At 36.9% G+C, this 16,106-nt stretch overlaps 3 protein-coding genes across 3 annotated transcripts; all 3 read right to left on the reverse strand.

Moving 5' to 3' along the window:
• Positions 1-1,491: 1,491 nt before the first annotated feature.
• On the reverse strand, positions 1,492-5,632 carry LOC110728960 (pyruvate kinase isozyme A, chloroplastic-like). Its single transcript, XM_021908635.1, has 6 exons — positions 5,102-5,632; positions 3,903-3,993; positions 3,618-3,811; positions 3,382-3,503; positions 2,456-2,934; positions 1,492-2,089 (listed from the first exon to the last, which is right to left on the reverse strand). Exons 1-6 carry the CDS (start codon positions 5,630-5,632, stop codon positions 1,788-1,790), a joined length of 1,719 nt encoding a protein of 572 aa, XP_021764327.1. The 3' UTR covers positions 1,492-1,787.
• Positions 5,633-7,006: 1,374 nt separating this feature from the next.
• On the reverse strand, positions 7,007-7,571 carry LOC110729036 (two-component response regulator ORR41-like). Its single transcript, XM_021908736.1, has 2 exons — positions 7,368-7,571; positions 7,007-7,177 (listed from the first exon to the last, which is right to left on the reverse strand). Exons 1-2 carry the CDS (start codon positions 7,569-7,571, stop codon positions 7,007-7,009), a joined length of 375 nt encoding a protein of 124 aa, XP_021764428.1.
• A 6,881-nt stretch (positions 7,572-14,452) lies between these two features.
• Positions 14,453-14,938, reverse strand: LOC110729037. Its single transcript, XM_021908738.1, has one exon. The coding sequence runs from the start codon at positions 14,936-14,938 to the stop codon at positions 14,453-14,455; it is 486 nt and encodes a 161-aa protein (XP_021764430.1).
• Positions 14,939-16,106: the final 1,168 nt, after the last annotated feature.

The raw sequence follows: 16,106 nt of genomic DNA on the forward strand, positions 1-16,106 counted from the left end.
TTACTGTACATTGGATGTATACAAAAGTTTTTGCACTTTGTTTCTTAAAATTGTTTCGGATTGGAATGTATCATTTGGAGAGAGTGAATACATGCAATATGATAAATAGAGTAAAAGCAAATTAAAGCCACAAAAGATCCTATTAAATTCGTCTCAATGTTTACTTTACAGAAATTTACTTTTATACCACACAATTCGAAATGTTGATACTCAAATGTGTTTATTGAAAACTGTAAAGATCGAACCGAAACACTTACAAAAATCGAGGAGTCACTCGAGCGAGTGTATTGAAGCATAAACATTTTAACAATGAAATAAATTATAGGAGACTCAAGGAGGAAATACAAGTTTATCTCCGTGATAAACAAATTTTGTTCATCACGGCCTCACGACCCTAAATGAGAAGTGCAAACAAATCTGTATATTTTTACAAAATGGACATAAAGCATGTTACTTTACAAATAAATAGGCGACCACGAGTTATTTCTAAGAATTCAGATTTGGATACTAAATTACTAATAAATCATATTTAGCATAAGTTATGAAAACAATAACTCTCCATAATAAGTCCATTTATACCCAAATTACCCAAAATTAACATATCTTTTGTGTCTATATCATTGTTCATAATTATGTTAAACAGGTCTTGAAATTATGTTACTAGTAACATTATCAAACAAGTGTCAGTATCATATTTAAATATTAGTCACAATTAATTCATTAAATCTTGTAATCAAAAGTAATTTCTTAAAACAATGGGACATAAAAATTGGTAAATCAAACATGAAATGTCATCAAATATATGGTTGAAAGGAGAGAAATTCTAAACCCATTGCAATCAACTAGTCATAATCGGAAGTGATGCTTGATGTAGTACCTAATATTTCAAAGAGAAAGATAATTTTTTTTTAAAGTAATCTAAGATTTTGCACCAAATATAAAGTTACTTAAGATTTGCTTCAGAATTTTGTAAATTTACGGTTATGTCCATGATTATTCACTAACTACTTTACTTCATTGTAAAATCTTGAAAATAAATGTTGATACTCTACAGTATATAGAATTTCAGAAGCATATGCTTATTCTTTAAAACAAAAAACAAAATAAAGAATGAGTAACAAATTCTACTGTAATTCCTAAAATTGGACCTAAACCTACTTGGGCTACTTCAACACATGTAGTCAGTCCACGTCATCAAAAGGCCCATTTGATTATTTTTTGTTTAATCTGATATTATATATTTGTCAATTTGATTTGATTTAGTCTAATCTGGTTTAGTCTGATCAAATTTTGGATTTGGACCAATTTTTATGGCCTTTTTATCATTTTATGTCCCTGTTGTACATGGCTTAGTTTATAAACCGTAGCTAAGAGGACCCGAGTATGCTGAACAATAGCTACTCGCATAGCCATACGCTCCATCCTTCCTCGTACGATGACTTTTGAAAATATTTATAAGAAACAAATGTAGGGTGTTTTTCACCAAAACTGTACTCAAGTTTAACAAAATACTTCGTTACGACCAATTCTAAAAATACATCAGAAGTCTGTTTAAAATTACATCAAGAAAAGACGGGGAGAAAAATGCACGAGTAGATCTAAGAATCTAGGATCAAAGTTGGCACTATATACCTAAGTAATAATATAGCCTTAAAGACTTCTACAATCACAAGGAATGTAGAATATCAGAATTTCTCACGCACACAAATAATCTCTAAATAAATCCTTTTAAGTTACAAATTGCTGAATTCGTCCCGAACTCAATCACATCACCAGCAGGCAGGCATTCAAGGAACGATCCTTACCTGGATAGACTGTAGCATATCAGACACAGCAACAATACGGTCTCCAGGTTTGATCATGCCTCTTATTTTCAACAATGACAGAGTTTTGCTCAAATTAGTGTCCATGTCTTCGGAAAAGTTTAACCGAAAAGGGATCAACCCCCATTGCAGATTTAATCGCTTCCTCACAGAAGCAGTGGGGGTAAAAGCAAATATTGGACAATCTGGTCGCCAACGTGAAAGGAGGGATGCCATGTGTCCATCTGATGTGTAAACAAACAAGGCGTCCACTTGCAGACTGCTGGCTGTAGAATTGCAAATCACACAGTTATTACCATATGATGACAATAATCCACAAAAGACATCAAAAGATGCTAACATTTAAAAAACGTCTAAACTAGCCGTTTTATGAAAGTGTCTACAATGCTTTTTCTTAAAGGACAACCACCGCAACCTTACAAAATTCAATATGCCAAGTGCTCAATAGCAAACATACTCGGTGTTGTTCAATAACCAGGCTTGTTTCCTAGCCATTATCTCATAAAGATATGAAACAATCAAACAACCATCGTAGAACTTTTGGCTGTTTTAGTTATCCAAGGTTGAAATAAAATAGGAGTTTAGTTCAGTTTCAATTTTTACTTGTAAAATACTTGAGAATATTTGCTTACCTAATTTGGCAGCAGACCGGCATATCTCTTCTTTTATGATATCTGAAAATGATGATGATATATTTGCTAATTCCAATTCTTCACTATACTTGTCCTCTCTGCACCACTTTTCCATTCGCACGCTAACACTCCTAAGAACTGTTAATGCTTTGTCAGGGTAAAGACCCATTGCTGATTCACCAGAGAGCATCAATGCATCAGCTTGCTGCCTGACAGCTTCAGAAACATCAGCAACTTCTGCTCTAGTTGGTATAGGATACTCGATCATGGACTCAAGAAGTTGCGAGGCAACAATGACAGGTTTATTAAGCTGCCTGCACAAATGAACAATTTTCTGCTGGGCAAATGGAACCTGCTCTAGAGGAATTTGTGAGCCCATATCTCCTCTGGCAACCATAGCTCCATCGGAAGCTTCTAAGATCTCTTCCAAGTTTTTCAGTGAGTCAACACTCTCTATTTTAGCAATTACACCAACATCCCTGCACGTCAAAATTGACAGTTGAGCTCTAAATTGAAAGCAACATGCAATAATTCTTGAAGGGAGCAAAAGAAGAAAAATTAATGAGTTGAGCACAAAATTCACAGAACAGCTTTAGATTGTTGCTTAGTATCTATATTAAACAAAACACAACTGTTATAAAAGTATATCAGATATAAGCAATAAAGCACAATATCAGATTCGTGAGTAGCATCTATTTTCAGCAATTTGGCATAAACCACATACCCCAACTCCCAAATTGCACTACCACCTGTATGATGCATCTTTAAGAATAACACAGCACAAACCCACAAGTAGATCTAGTAGTTTTGGATTTTTCCCTCTAGCAGAAAAATACAATTCCAGCTAGAAACAAAGCTGCTTTCCTGAAGGGCTTTGAGACTGAGGGGATTCCGAGAATTGATTGATGGCAAGTAGAAACATTTACCTATTAGGAGATCGTGCAGCAATATAACTCCGCAGATGATTGATTGTATCAGCAGATCGAACAAAAGACAATGCAATGAAATCCACACCTTCAGCTATAGCAAAATCAATATCCAGCCAATCCTAAGGATCATAAAAGGTTTTTGGATTAGAATACATGATACCTTATTATGAAATATAAATGAATGGGACAATGATCATTAAGCTGATGATAAAGGTTGGATGAGAGAGACCAACCTTAGATGTGATCGTTGGGAGCATACTGTTACGTTGTTGAACCAGTCTTCCTTTCCTCCACAATGCAAGATTCGCACGAGGTAACAACAACCCAGGATCAGTGCACAAGCACTTGACATCAGGGCCAATTTTTTCAACAACCTCAAAACGAACCATACCACCATCCACGACAAGTTCATCACCCACTTCAACATCTGTAACATTTGGAACAAGCTCGAAATTTGATACACTACAGCTTTATGGCTCTTGCCAGTGTCTACAACAAGACAGTAATCTAAGACATACCTTCAGCAAAACCATCATAGCTTGCACTGATGGTGCGCTCTGGCTGACTCTCATCAAATGAACGGACGCTGAAGGTCCAAATATCACCATCCTAAAGAAGTCAATCAATGCACATCAGTGTAAAAGAGTGATCAAACTTATTGCAATCATTTTTGTAGCCACTTTGTATGTAGAGCATGTTGATTATAATTTATTTATTTTTTTGCTAAATTTTAAGCTAAAGAGTCAAAGCCAAATTGGATATTGAAAATTCCTTATTCACATCGAAAATTTATTAAGCACATATTTTTGGTAATTTGATACAGGAAAAAAAAAAACAAAAAACAAACCCACACAGGTGTACTTCGGGATATGTTAATCAAGTAAATCAACACTAGAAGACTACAAGGCAATAAAAACAACCAATTCGGATCCAGTTAACATCCTTTGGGAGTCTTTCGAATAGAGGTAACATAATAACATGTAATTCCTCTGTCCCAAAAAATGCTACATAGGCCACAACCACATTTGATTAAGTAACTTGACTGAAATACTGAAACAACAAACCAAGTTTAATTTTTTTATACATCTTTAGCATAATTTTTTTATACATCTTTAGCATAGAACAAGGTAGTCTTTTCTTAATTTACTCATTAAGGCTGATACAAACAAGTTGTAAATTAACTATATATAAACTACAGAATGTATTATTTTGGGACAACCAAAATAGAAATGGGGGAGTCTCACAACACATTAAGAATGGTTTTAGTCTCTCGTGCATATCAGTCAATGTCACCTCACTCTCTTTGCACTTTGCTAGCAATGTATGTCACCTCACTCACTAAATTCCCATCATATTTCAAAAACCATAATCTAATAAAACCCAACAACTAACAATTCATACACATAATTATACAACCAACAAAACCAAATCTCTCGTTAATATCAAGTTTTGATTTTGATTTTTTATTTTTTTATTTATCCAAAAAAAAATGTCAAATTGTTTCTCAAATTTCGGTCCACATCAAGATTTTGTCCTAGTTAAGACGCTTCTAAACTCCTAATTTGTAAGATTCAATAAATTTCAGGTTTTGGGTCATAAAACCCTGTTCAAGACACAATCTTTTTGTCAATCAATTTCAATTCTAGGTCAATTCTGCAAATTATAACAAAAAAAACAATAATAACATCAATATTTAAAATTGAAATTAAAAAAAGACCTCAGCTTTAAGAGCAGAAGCAGCACCAAAATCACCCAAATGAATCTCACTCCCTTGAGTATCCATCATCACTGCAACAGCAAACCCTTTCTCTTCATTCAACTTTCGCACGTGCTCAATCACCTCCTTGTGCCACTCCCTCGTGTTATGACACATATTCAAACGTGCCACATTCATCCCACCTTCAGCAAGCGCCTCAATCGTCTCGAAGTCGCACGTGCTAGGCCCAATTGTGCACACGAGTTTCGTCCTACGCGTGCTGCGAAACCCATTCTCCTTCATCTCTGCCGAACTCACATGATCAATCTCCATCGATGTTGTTGACAACGACGAAGACGGTTCCTCGGGAATCACCGGCGTAACCACCGGAGCTCCGGCGACGGAGATGGGGTTGGGGAATCTGGGTTCGGATCCGGGTCCGGGTCGGGCCGGGAGGAGAAATGGGCGGTTTGGGAAAGAGGGTTTAAGGAGGGTTTTGAAAGGGGAGATTTTTGTGGGGGTTAGGAGAGAGAAAGTGGCGGACTGAGACATTGTTTGTCGCCGGAAAAAGGTGGGGTTTTCCGGCGAGGAAGATTGGGAGGAGAGAGAAAGTAGAAGAGAGAGAATTTGGAGGCGGAGTTTACGAAGAATAAAAAAGGAGGAAATTTAGGGATTTGAGGCGAAATTTAAAAAGGGTAGATTACGGTTGACGGATGTTTTAAACATCTTGTTCTTAATTCTGCAGACTATTTATGTCGGTTTTCTTTCTTGGTTTATACTTTTATTTATTGTAAAGTCTTTATTTATTTATGCTGTTAACCTAACTAATAAACAACTATGGAGTACTCAAGTGATATACTTTAGGTCTCTTGGAGTCTAGGGTTGGTAATCTCATATCGGTTTCGTGGTTGGCTCGGTTTGAAATGAATTGACTACTTTTGGTCCGATAATTTTGACCCGATTTCTGTTTCTTAAATGTAATTTAGTGAATGAACACGATTAACGTTTTAGTTTGATAAAAAAAAAAAAAAAAAAAAAATTAACTTCATATGAGGAATAGAGGGAGAATATAATTGATTGATGAAGTGAAGTGGTTGACGTGTTATAGTATATATTGGTTATTGTGGTTAAGTTTGACCTAATGGAAAGGTTATAACTTTTCAACATTAATGTAACTATATGTAGGTTTTAGTTCTCACTAGTCACTATAGGCATTTTAGAAGAGAGGTCACTTCACATTTCCTTCAGATCGCCAATGTCTGTCCTACTATTTTGGGCTGAGTTATCTCGTAAGGGGTTTTGGTCTACTATGCCTTTTAAGTTTCAACTAACCCACCCCCTCAAAAAAAAAAAAAAAAAAACCTATTATACAAGTGCATTGGAACTAAAGCCTGATCATGGGTCGGGCTACGGCAAAGAAAAGTTTCGAGCCAGGCTAGACTTAAGTTCGGGCAAAAAAAAAAAGTATGCTGGCCCACGCCTAGAATCCATGCCTAACAAATCTTCCCAAACCTATGCAATGCAGCGACGGATTAGGTCGGGATGATGTAGCTTTAATTGAAACCTCACCCTAGGATAAGAGGTAATTTAATAAAAAAAAAATTAAGAAAAGGAAAAATGAATTTTAAGGGATGATGTATAGAATCTTCATAAAGTTAATTGATCTTATATAGGTTTGTGATTTTATTTTATCTATCTGGGTAAGACGTAAAAGCATGAAATAACATACATTACTTGCCATAAACTCAAAAAGTATAAGTAGGGGGGGGGGGGGGGTGGGGGGGCTCAAATGGTAAGCTGATAATATAAATACGGAGTATTAACTCCTTAACATATTACAAACCCAACAAATCCCAAGACATCTTAAATTTACTGACTCTCAATTCATTATATAAATTGCAAGACACAAAATCATGCAATAGTAACTCAATTAGTAAGACAGCCAACAATGGCTGCAAGTTTAGCCATGTTCATAGGCTTAGGGTAATAAGCATCTAAACCAGCATTAACAAATTCTTGAATCTTCACTTGTGAGGATGTTGAAGACATTCCAATGATCAAACTCCTTACTCCCAAAGCTCGGATTTCTCGGGTTGCCTAGGTGGATGAAAAAGACACATCAAATTAATTAAATAACAATGTATAATTTGTTACCAAAAAAAAAAAAAAAAAAAATTAACAAATGTGTTTAGATATATAGATGATGATTGATTTGACATAAATCGTTGCAAATAATATAAAACGGAGGTACTACGTGTAATTGCATACGATTAATCAAGTTATGTACCTGAAGACCATCCATGACGGGCATTTCCATGTCCATCAACACTAAATCAAATTTGTAACCCACTTGAAAATACTCTACAGCTTCTTCCCCGTTTTTAGCTACTACAATTTCAAATCCATTTTTGCCTAAATATTTTTTATTGTTGGCTCTATTAGTGGAGTCATCGCCTACAATTAAAGCGGTGAATATTTTAGGAGTTACCATTTTTTCCCCCCTCTTTACAAGACTAGTAATTGGTTTTGAATTAATCATTCTCTTCGAGCAGCTACTTTATACAGATGTAAAATTACATTAAAAAGGTATGTCGTTCTTGATTGATTTGATTTTATGAATAATAAGTTTATCAAAACAGATGTCGATCTTTACAAATAAAATCTAAAAATTTTGTGGGTATGTGATCGAAATGATATTAGACAATATTATTAATTAATACTTCGTATAACGAGTGGATTCCTCTACTTTTTTTTTTTTTTTTTTTTTTTTTACAAAAACCAATTTCAAATATTTTAGGTTGATGCATGGCTCTATTAATGTTGTTGTCACCAACAATCAAAGTAGTAAACTTTTTAGGAGTTATTTAATTTTTCTTCTTTACTAGAATAGTAAATGGTTTTAAGAAGTAATCAATTCCTCGAACAACTTTTGTACATACTATAGAAGTAAAATTACATTTAAAAGGTTTGTCAATCTTAATTGATCGATTTGATTATATGAATGATAATGAAAAGTATCTGAACAGATGTCGATCTTTATAAATATCCAAAAAATATTGTGGATATATAATCAAAATGTTACTTTGTATAAGATGATATTATTTATTTAACAAGTAGATTCCTCTTCTTTTTTTTTTTAAAAAAAAAAAAAAAAAAGCAATTTTTGTTTAACATTTTTTTTAATGCAACAAACACCAACAACAAAGAACCACTCTAAAGTCTAAACCAATTGCAATTTGACCTAATTAGGGCCTGTTCTCTTAGCTTATTTTCAGTTCAGCTCCAATCAGTTTAGTTTAGTCCAGTTCATAATTTCCTTCTATCATAAACAATTCAGTTCAGTTCAAATCAGTTTAGTAAATTAGAACAAACCCTTAATCAACTTTACTAATTCGTACAGGGTATAATGTTATCTCAATAAAAAATTTCGAACCCTAAAGCACTGGAAAATTTTGTCAAATAATACTATTAATTAAAGTATTACTTTTGGAAATAAGTACATTTAAATTATTATTTTTTTAAAAATGCTTCCCTAAATATTGAACAATTTAAGGTAACACTCCCATTTAGGGGTGTCTATTCGGATTCCGGATTGGATTTAGCCCAAATTCAATCTGATCCGAAATAAATTTCGGTTTTAATTATCAAATTCAATCCAATCGGATTATAATTCGGTTATTTGGATCGAATCCAAAATCCGAATTAAAATAATTTGCTAATTTTTTGGGTCTAATGCGATTATAAAAATAAAAATGTAATAATAAAATTTCGATTCTTGAAAGTATAGTTGTACACGATTAATACAAATTTTGAAAACATATAGGTTTACACAAATATTTTTTTTTTTTATTCAACTGAGATTAATTAATTAATCAAAAAAACATGACAAAAACCAGTTTAAGCATGAAAAAGAAACGCAAAAAACAAAAAACAAAACAAAAAGAAAACAACTAAACTACGGAGGGACTAGGCGTGGTATAGCCACACCCCTAGCATCCTCCTCTAAGATAAGACCCAACTCTGACGGAACAATAGTGAGAATAAATAACTGAGAGTCTGTAATGACCCCGCGGTTGGCCAACCAATCCGCCGCTCTATTGCCTTCACGATAAATATGAGTCACCTTTATTTTCCACCCCGAGTCATTAAGCAAACGCTGACAGTAGAGGAGTGCTTGAATATTCTCACCCCTGGGCACCACTTGCTGCTGTAACGCTTGTACACAAGCCAAGTTGTCCATCTGGATTTCCAACTGTGGAATTTGAAGATTTTTAGCCAACTCTAATCCTCTTGTAAGTGCTTTAACCTCTGCTTTGAAGGCTGAGCAGTTACCAAAATTTGCTGTGAATGCTGAGATAAAACGCCCCTCATGATCTCGTATTATCCCACCCCCTCCTGCAGGCCCTGGACAGCCTTTGGCCGCACCATTGCAATTTGATACGTACCAGCCAGGGGCAGGAGCATGCCAAGTGACATTAGTTTGCACTCGATTTTTGTGTTTACGAAGCTGTTCTTCGAAGTCATCATTCAGCACCCTTCGAGCTTCATCGTACCTAATGTGTAAAAAGCACCAATATCAAGAGGAATTTCATCACCTCTATTAAATACAAAGCAATTTCTCCATCTCCAAATCCACCAAGCAGCTATACCAAAATAAGTAGCCCAACATTCACCATTAAGCACATCTGCTTGTTTCAAGTTCTTTTGGAGCCAATCTTTCAGTGTACCTTGGAAAAAATTCAGCAAACGACATTGAGGGATTATTTTCTTCCAAACACCATGGGCAGTAGGGCAGTCTCTAATAATATGTAATGTGCTCTCCTCACTTGCACCACATATAAAACATTTTGGATCGTCAGTCATTTTCCTTCTAAGACGGTTTAGATTCCCTAGGATGCGATCATGGCAAGAAAGCCATAAAAAAGCTCTAATTCGTTGTTGAACTGGTGCTTTCCATATTGCATCCCAACAATCATCATCAATTACATTGGTCTCATGTCTCATGATAGCAAGCACATATTTAATTGAAAATCTACCCTGACTGCCATCTTTCTAGTAAACAAGGTCCCCTACATTTGGGTCAACTCGGAGCTCGTGGCTTTGAATGATTTTCAACACATCTGTGGGGAGAAAAGGAGCAAGGATAGGCCGTCTCCAACCTACCTCCTCCTCCCACATTTCAGCAATTGTAGACCCTGCTATTTCCATAGGCATAGGTTGGGTAACAAGATCACTAAGGGGCACATCCGTACACCACAAATGATCCCAAAACAAAGTTGTAGTGCCATTCCCAACTGCAACTCTTGTACCTTTTCCCAACACTTTTGCATTTTCAGAAATTCCACACCATACATTCGAACTCCCAGCTTTCGGTTCAAACATATCAACATCACATCGTCCCTTGCAATATTTAGCTCGTAAGACCCTTGACCAGAGTGCATTTGGTTCGGTGAGCATTCGCCATCCTAGTTTAGTAAGGAACGCTGCGTTTGCTTGTTTTGTCGAGAGCATGCCAATCCCTCCTTGGCTCTTCGGCCTTTGAAGCGCCTCCCATGATAGAAGGTGAACCCCTCTCTTTTCATCATTGCCTCCCCATATGAATTTTCTGGTTTTTTTTATCAATAGCTTCACAAGTAGTACGAGGGATCTTAGTTTTCTGCATGGAATAAATAGCCATTGTAGAAATGGTGGATTTAGCCAAGGTGATTCTCCCTGCTAAAGATAAATATTTAGACTTCCACCCTGCAAGTCTACAATCAATCTTTTCACACAAATGGCTAAATGTTTCTTTTTTCACTCTACTCGTCAAGGTTGGCATCCCAAGATACATACCAAGATCATGAGTGATTTCCATTTTCAAAGCTGCACCAATTTGCCTTTGTGTCTCATCCTCAACATTAGCCAAGAAATACACTGTTGATTTTGGGAGACTCACTTTTTGACCCGAAGCCTTGCAAAATCAATCTAGGCAGCCATGAATTACATTGGCTTGTTCGACACTAGCCTCTGCAAAAAGGATAATATCATCTGCAAAAAAGAGGTTTGACAAGGCAGGACCATCTCGGCTTTCTCGAATTGGTTTCCACCTATCTTGAATAATTGCCTCTTCAATTACTTGGTAGAAGCGCTCCATGCACATGACAAAAAGATAAGGAGAAAGGGGGTCTCCTTGCCTTATTCCCCGGCTCGGCTTAAAGCTTTGAGAAGGACTTGTAATGAGGCCGAAGTGACACATTCCATTATGAGTTCAATCATAAAAATCGGAAGATTCATTTGCACCATCGTGTCTCTAATAAAAGACCATCGTAGCCTATCATAGGCTTTTTCAAAGTCAATTTTAATAGCCATCAAGCCTTTTGCACCTTGCTTTCTTCTCATGGTATGGATAACTTCTTGTACAATGACAATGTTATCTGTAATTTGTCTTCCCGGCACAAAACTAGCTTGAGTATTTGAAATCAAATGAGGAAGCACTGGCTTAAGTCTATTCACTATGACCTTAATGATGATCTTATATGCAACATTGCACAATCCAATGGGCCGGAATTGAGATGTAAGCTCCGGATTTTCGAGTTTCGGGATGAGTGCAATAAAAGTGTCATTGATATGCTCTGGTAATCCTTTACCTTCTAAAGCGGGCATGATGGTTCGATAAACTGTATCAGCAAGACCGCAACTATCTCCCAATTTTTTTGGTAAAAAATAGCTTGTAACCCATCTGGTCCTGGTGCTTTCAGAGCTCCCATTTCCTTAATGACACTTTCAACCTCTACCTTTGAATACGGTTTCACTAGTCCGCTCCAATCACTCGAGGAAAGCTCAGGGAATATGTCTTGTGGTACATCAAAAAATTCTGGTTCCCCTTCCTCTGTAAATAAGGTCGAGAAATACTTAACAATATGACTTTTGATGTCTTCCTTGTCCTGTAGCCAGTGATTATTCTCTCCTTTAATGGCAACTATTTTATTCTTCCAGCGTCGTACAATTGTACTTAAATGGAAAAAATTGGTATTTTTATCACCATTTTTTATCCATTCAATTCTTGATTTTTGGTACTAAAGGATCTCCTCCCTCTCTAGAACTTCATCAAGTTCTTTTCTAAGCTTTGATTCTAACTTTATAAGTCCTCTAACAATACGAACCGCCAATTGTTTTTGCACGCCTGCAATTCGAGCTAGGAGTAGTCTCTTCTGTTTAAAAATATTTCCAAAAATATCTCTGTTCCATTGATAACTTGTTATTTGGCATGATTTTAGGGTACTTTTGAACCTTGTTTTCGTTATTAATCGACATCAAAGTTCATTTTTTATCCTATTTTTATGCAAATTTTGTACCATCCATGCTTCACCGGTTGTTTGTTTTTTTGATGTAATGTAGCTATTTTTAGCACTATGGACATGATCAAGCATGAGTGAGCAAGGATAAGGGCAAGCTTGGTTGATATAGACATGGAGGAAGAAGGAGGAATGCCTTAAAGGGAAATGAAAAGCTTTTGGAGAACCTTGAAAGGTCGTTTGCGTAAGCGTCAACTTCAACCAACCATAACTTTTGATCTTATCAACTTTTTGAAGCGATTCAAATTGGAGATTAAAGTTCGTCCCAAGAGCTTTCCAACGACTAGTCACAAGTCCATTTCCGACAAGAAACGTAGAAGTTACAGCTTCCCAAAGTTAAGCAGTCTAGGCAGGGCATCCTGCACGGACGTGCAAGATGATAGCACGTCCGTGCAAGTCTGCACGTCCGTGCCAAAAGCTGCACGTCCGTGCAGACCTTGGCAGAAGCTTCTGCCTCCATTTTGGCCCTCCTGCACGTCCGTGCCAAACTTGGCACGTCCGTGCCAAACTTGGCACGTCCGTGCCAAACTTGGCACGGCCGTGCTTAGCCTTGCACGTCCGTGCCAAATCTGGCACGTCCGTGCAGACCTGCAGTCGAACTCATTCCTTGTTTTCTCCGTCCTTTTTATTTGGGGATCATATAAATACCCCTTTAGAGCTCATTTGTAGGGGGAGGCAGTTTTTTAGAGCTTTCCTCTTAGTTTGTAGTCTTAGAACATTAAATTCTCAAATCATTAGTTAGTTCTCAATTATTAGCTTGGAAACATTCAAATTCAATCATTGTGGAAGACAAAATCCACCATTGTTGCTCACTTTGAAGCTTCATAGTAACCATTTCTTACTCATCTTTTCTACTTCTCTTTACTTTGTTGTTAATTATTTGTTAGTTCTTGCATGTTTTGGATTGTTAATTAGCTTAATCCTTAGCTTGAACTTGTTCATGAATTGCTTGAAATCTTTAATTGCTTTAACCCCCATGGATTGTGAGTAGTCTAAATTCTAGGGTTTGGGCAAAACCCTCAATGTAGTCACTAATTACTTGTTGCATGTGCTAATTTGGTTGTTGTGGGATGTTAATTAGTTGAGCTTAAGTGGTTTAATTACTTAGTTCTTGTATATGGCCATTGCTAGAACTATTTATCCAAGCTTTCTCAACGAAGGATCGAGAGATGAACTTGAGTTAGCTCCCTTATGCTTGATTGACCCGAAATGCCATGAGAATAGGGATTACCGGTCAAGGGAATGTTTATGTCATCGTGATTATGCTTTAACACTTGTTTTATGCTATGTAACCACGAGAGTAGGTTGTATTCATGATTCAAGTAATCCCTCTAGCTTGAGAGAGTAGTTGGGTGCTTTAGATGACTTCCCCTAATTTATCCCATTAATTTACTTGATTGTTGCATGCTAATTGTGATTTGTGATGAAATTGAGTGGTATAACCCAAGCCCTAGATTCCTCTTAATATTGTTAATCTCCTCTTAGCTTTAGTTGAGTTGAATTAGAAGAAGTTACTCAAAACCAACCCAATTTAGAATTCATTTAGCTTATTTAAACGGTAGTACTCGGTGGTTGATTCAACGCCTCTCTTGGGTTCGACCCTTTCTTACCCTTACTATTGTTAGTGAGACCAAGATAGGAATCATTATCTTTGGTAGGCTCGACGACGGCCTATCATCCATATCTGCAATTCAGAGGATAATTTGGACATTGAAGTCCCCAAGTCTCCTTGCGAATCCCAGTTTCTCTCCACAAACTCTTTAAAGCTTTCATGTGTCATCCAAGTTGCCTGGAAGCAGAATGGCCTATGCACAGCTTGAAGCGGAACAAAACCATTAGGAGAGATAAAGATGGGGCAATGATCGGATTGAATAGCCGGAAGGTGCTTCATCGACGCCTTTTCAAATCTCATAGCCCATTCATCATTACACAGCGCACGATCCAACCTAGCACTTTGGCGAGTTTTCGGAGTTCGCCCCCTAGCCCAAGTATGATTTGCTCCTGCAAACTCAACTTCTAACAGCTCCATGTCTTCTATCTAGTTATTAAACAAAGCTGATCTACGATTGGTTTCATGGCAAGATTTATTACGTTCAGATGGGAATCTTGTGTCATTGAAATCACCGGCTATTAGCCAAGGTTTATTGTGGGTTGAAGCAAAGGATTTCAGTTCATCCCACAGTTCTCTTCTTTTTATAGGATCCGGACTAGCATAGATGGCTGAGAAATACCAAGGAGTGGCTCCAACTCGAGTGATCTCCATTGTAATGTGTTGTCTGTGCTTCAAGATGGGGTTAATAGTGACAATCTCAGGTTTCCAGTATACCCAAATTCCCCCACTAAAGCCCATAGCATCCACCCTCTCATGACCATTATAACCAAGAATATTAGCAATTCTACTTGCTTGCTCTCCTCCCATATGTGTTTCAACCAAGGTTAACACATTAGGTTTATTTAATCGAACTGCCTCTTTTAAAGCAGAGACAAAATTCGAATTTCCTGCCCCTTGCACGTTCCATATCATGCAAGTTATAGGCAGAGTATCAGCAGCTATCTTCCATAGAGTCTGGAATTGAAGATAATGTTGACACATAAGCTTGACTTAGCACCACCATCTTTATCTTGTGAATTGTAAACAAAATCTTCTGCTTCCTTGTTTATCTCCCCATTAATCTCTTCAAAATCAACCTCCTGATTTTCTAAGATATTGAATCTCGATCCAGTACCATAATTTCCTCCTACAATTACGTTGGGATTATTCTTTCCTGGAATAGCTCCCATACGGTTAGCCACCACTGCAGTATTTTCCACCACCTTAGCACCACCAACACCACTCTTTGCCACCCCTGCATTTTTATCAGGCTTAGTATTCCTCTGTCTCCCAGGTTTCTTTAGAAGCATCCATGAACCAAAATTTTCTTGTTCCTCAGGTCGAGGCACATGGTTATGTAAAGGGTTGTCATGGATTACCATTTCAGATTGCATTTCATCCACTTGGACAGGATTGCAATCATCTGAGACATGACCCAGCTTTCCACACTTAAAGCAAACCATTTTGATGCCTTCGTATTGAACCCTCCAGATTCTTCCTTTTAGCCAAAATTTCGACAACAAAGGCTTAGACAAATCTATTTCAACACTAAGCCCTGTGAATTGACCACGTTCCGCCTGAGTAGTAGTTTTATCTACCCTGATCACTTTGCCAATTTTTGATCCAATTTTATTTAAAAAATTGATATCAAAATATTCAACAGGAAGATTAGGAATACGTACCCAAGCCGTAAGAACCTTGATCGGAGCATCATCCGGGACAAAGTTTGGAACCCACTTTCTAATTGTCAAGTAGTTATCATCTAGCAGCCATGGTCCTTGAGTAAGAACATAATTATAATCAGCTTTAGTCGAGAACCTCGCTATGTAGTAGTTGCAACCAATATCTGTCAAAGCAAGCTCTCCCTTAATGTTCCATTTTTTCTTTAAACGGCGCATTAAGCCCATGTATCCTAGTTTCCCACTAAACAACTTGATAATCAGAGAAGTCATCCAAGGTTGTCTCAGACGTCTCTTTTCTTCCTTAGAAAGTTGGATCACAGGGCATCTATCATCCTTCAGAATATCTTTAGGGATATCTTCTTCATCATCAGAGATATCAGCTTCCTCCTCCTCTTCCCTAAAATCAACAAACTTCTGTT

The sequence above is a fragment of the Chenopodium quinoa genome, unplaced genomic scaffold, assembly GCF_001683475.1.
Source record: "Chenopodium quinoa cultivar QQ74 unplaced genomic scaffold, ASM168347v1, whole genome shotgun sequence".
Taxonomy (NCBI): Eukaryota; Viridiplantae; Streptophyta; class Magnoliopsida; order Caryophyllales; family Amaranthaceae; genus Chenopodium; species Chenopodium quinoa.

Bases quoted from the DNA above. Each gene is read 5' to 3' on its own strand.
- LOC110728960 (XM_021908635.1), bottom strand. From the start codon at position 5,632: ATGTCTCAGTCCGCCACTTTCTCTCTCCTAACCCCCACAAAAATCTCC. The intron at 3,994-5,101 runs GTCTTTTTTTAA...TGACTTCTTTAG, and splicing joins CTTCTGCTCTTAAAGCTGAG to GATGGTGATATTTGGACCTT. The intron at 3,812-3,902 runs GTATGTCTTAGA...CAAATGTTACAG, and splicing joins CTATGATGGTTTTGCTGAAG to ATGTTGAAGTGGGTGATGAA.
- LOC110729037 (XM_021908738.1), bottom strand. From the start codon at position 14,938: ATGATATGGAACGTGCAAGGGGCAGGAAATTCGAATTTTGTCTCTGCT.
- LOC110729036 (XM_021908736.1), bottom strand. From the start codon at position 7,571: ATGGTAACTCCTAAAATATTCACCGCTTTAATTGTAGGCGATGACTCC. The intron at 7,178-7,367 runs GTACATAACTTG...TCATCCACCTAG, and splicing joins CCGTCATGGATGGTCTTCAG to GCAACCCGAGAAATCCGAGC.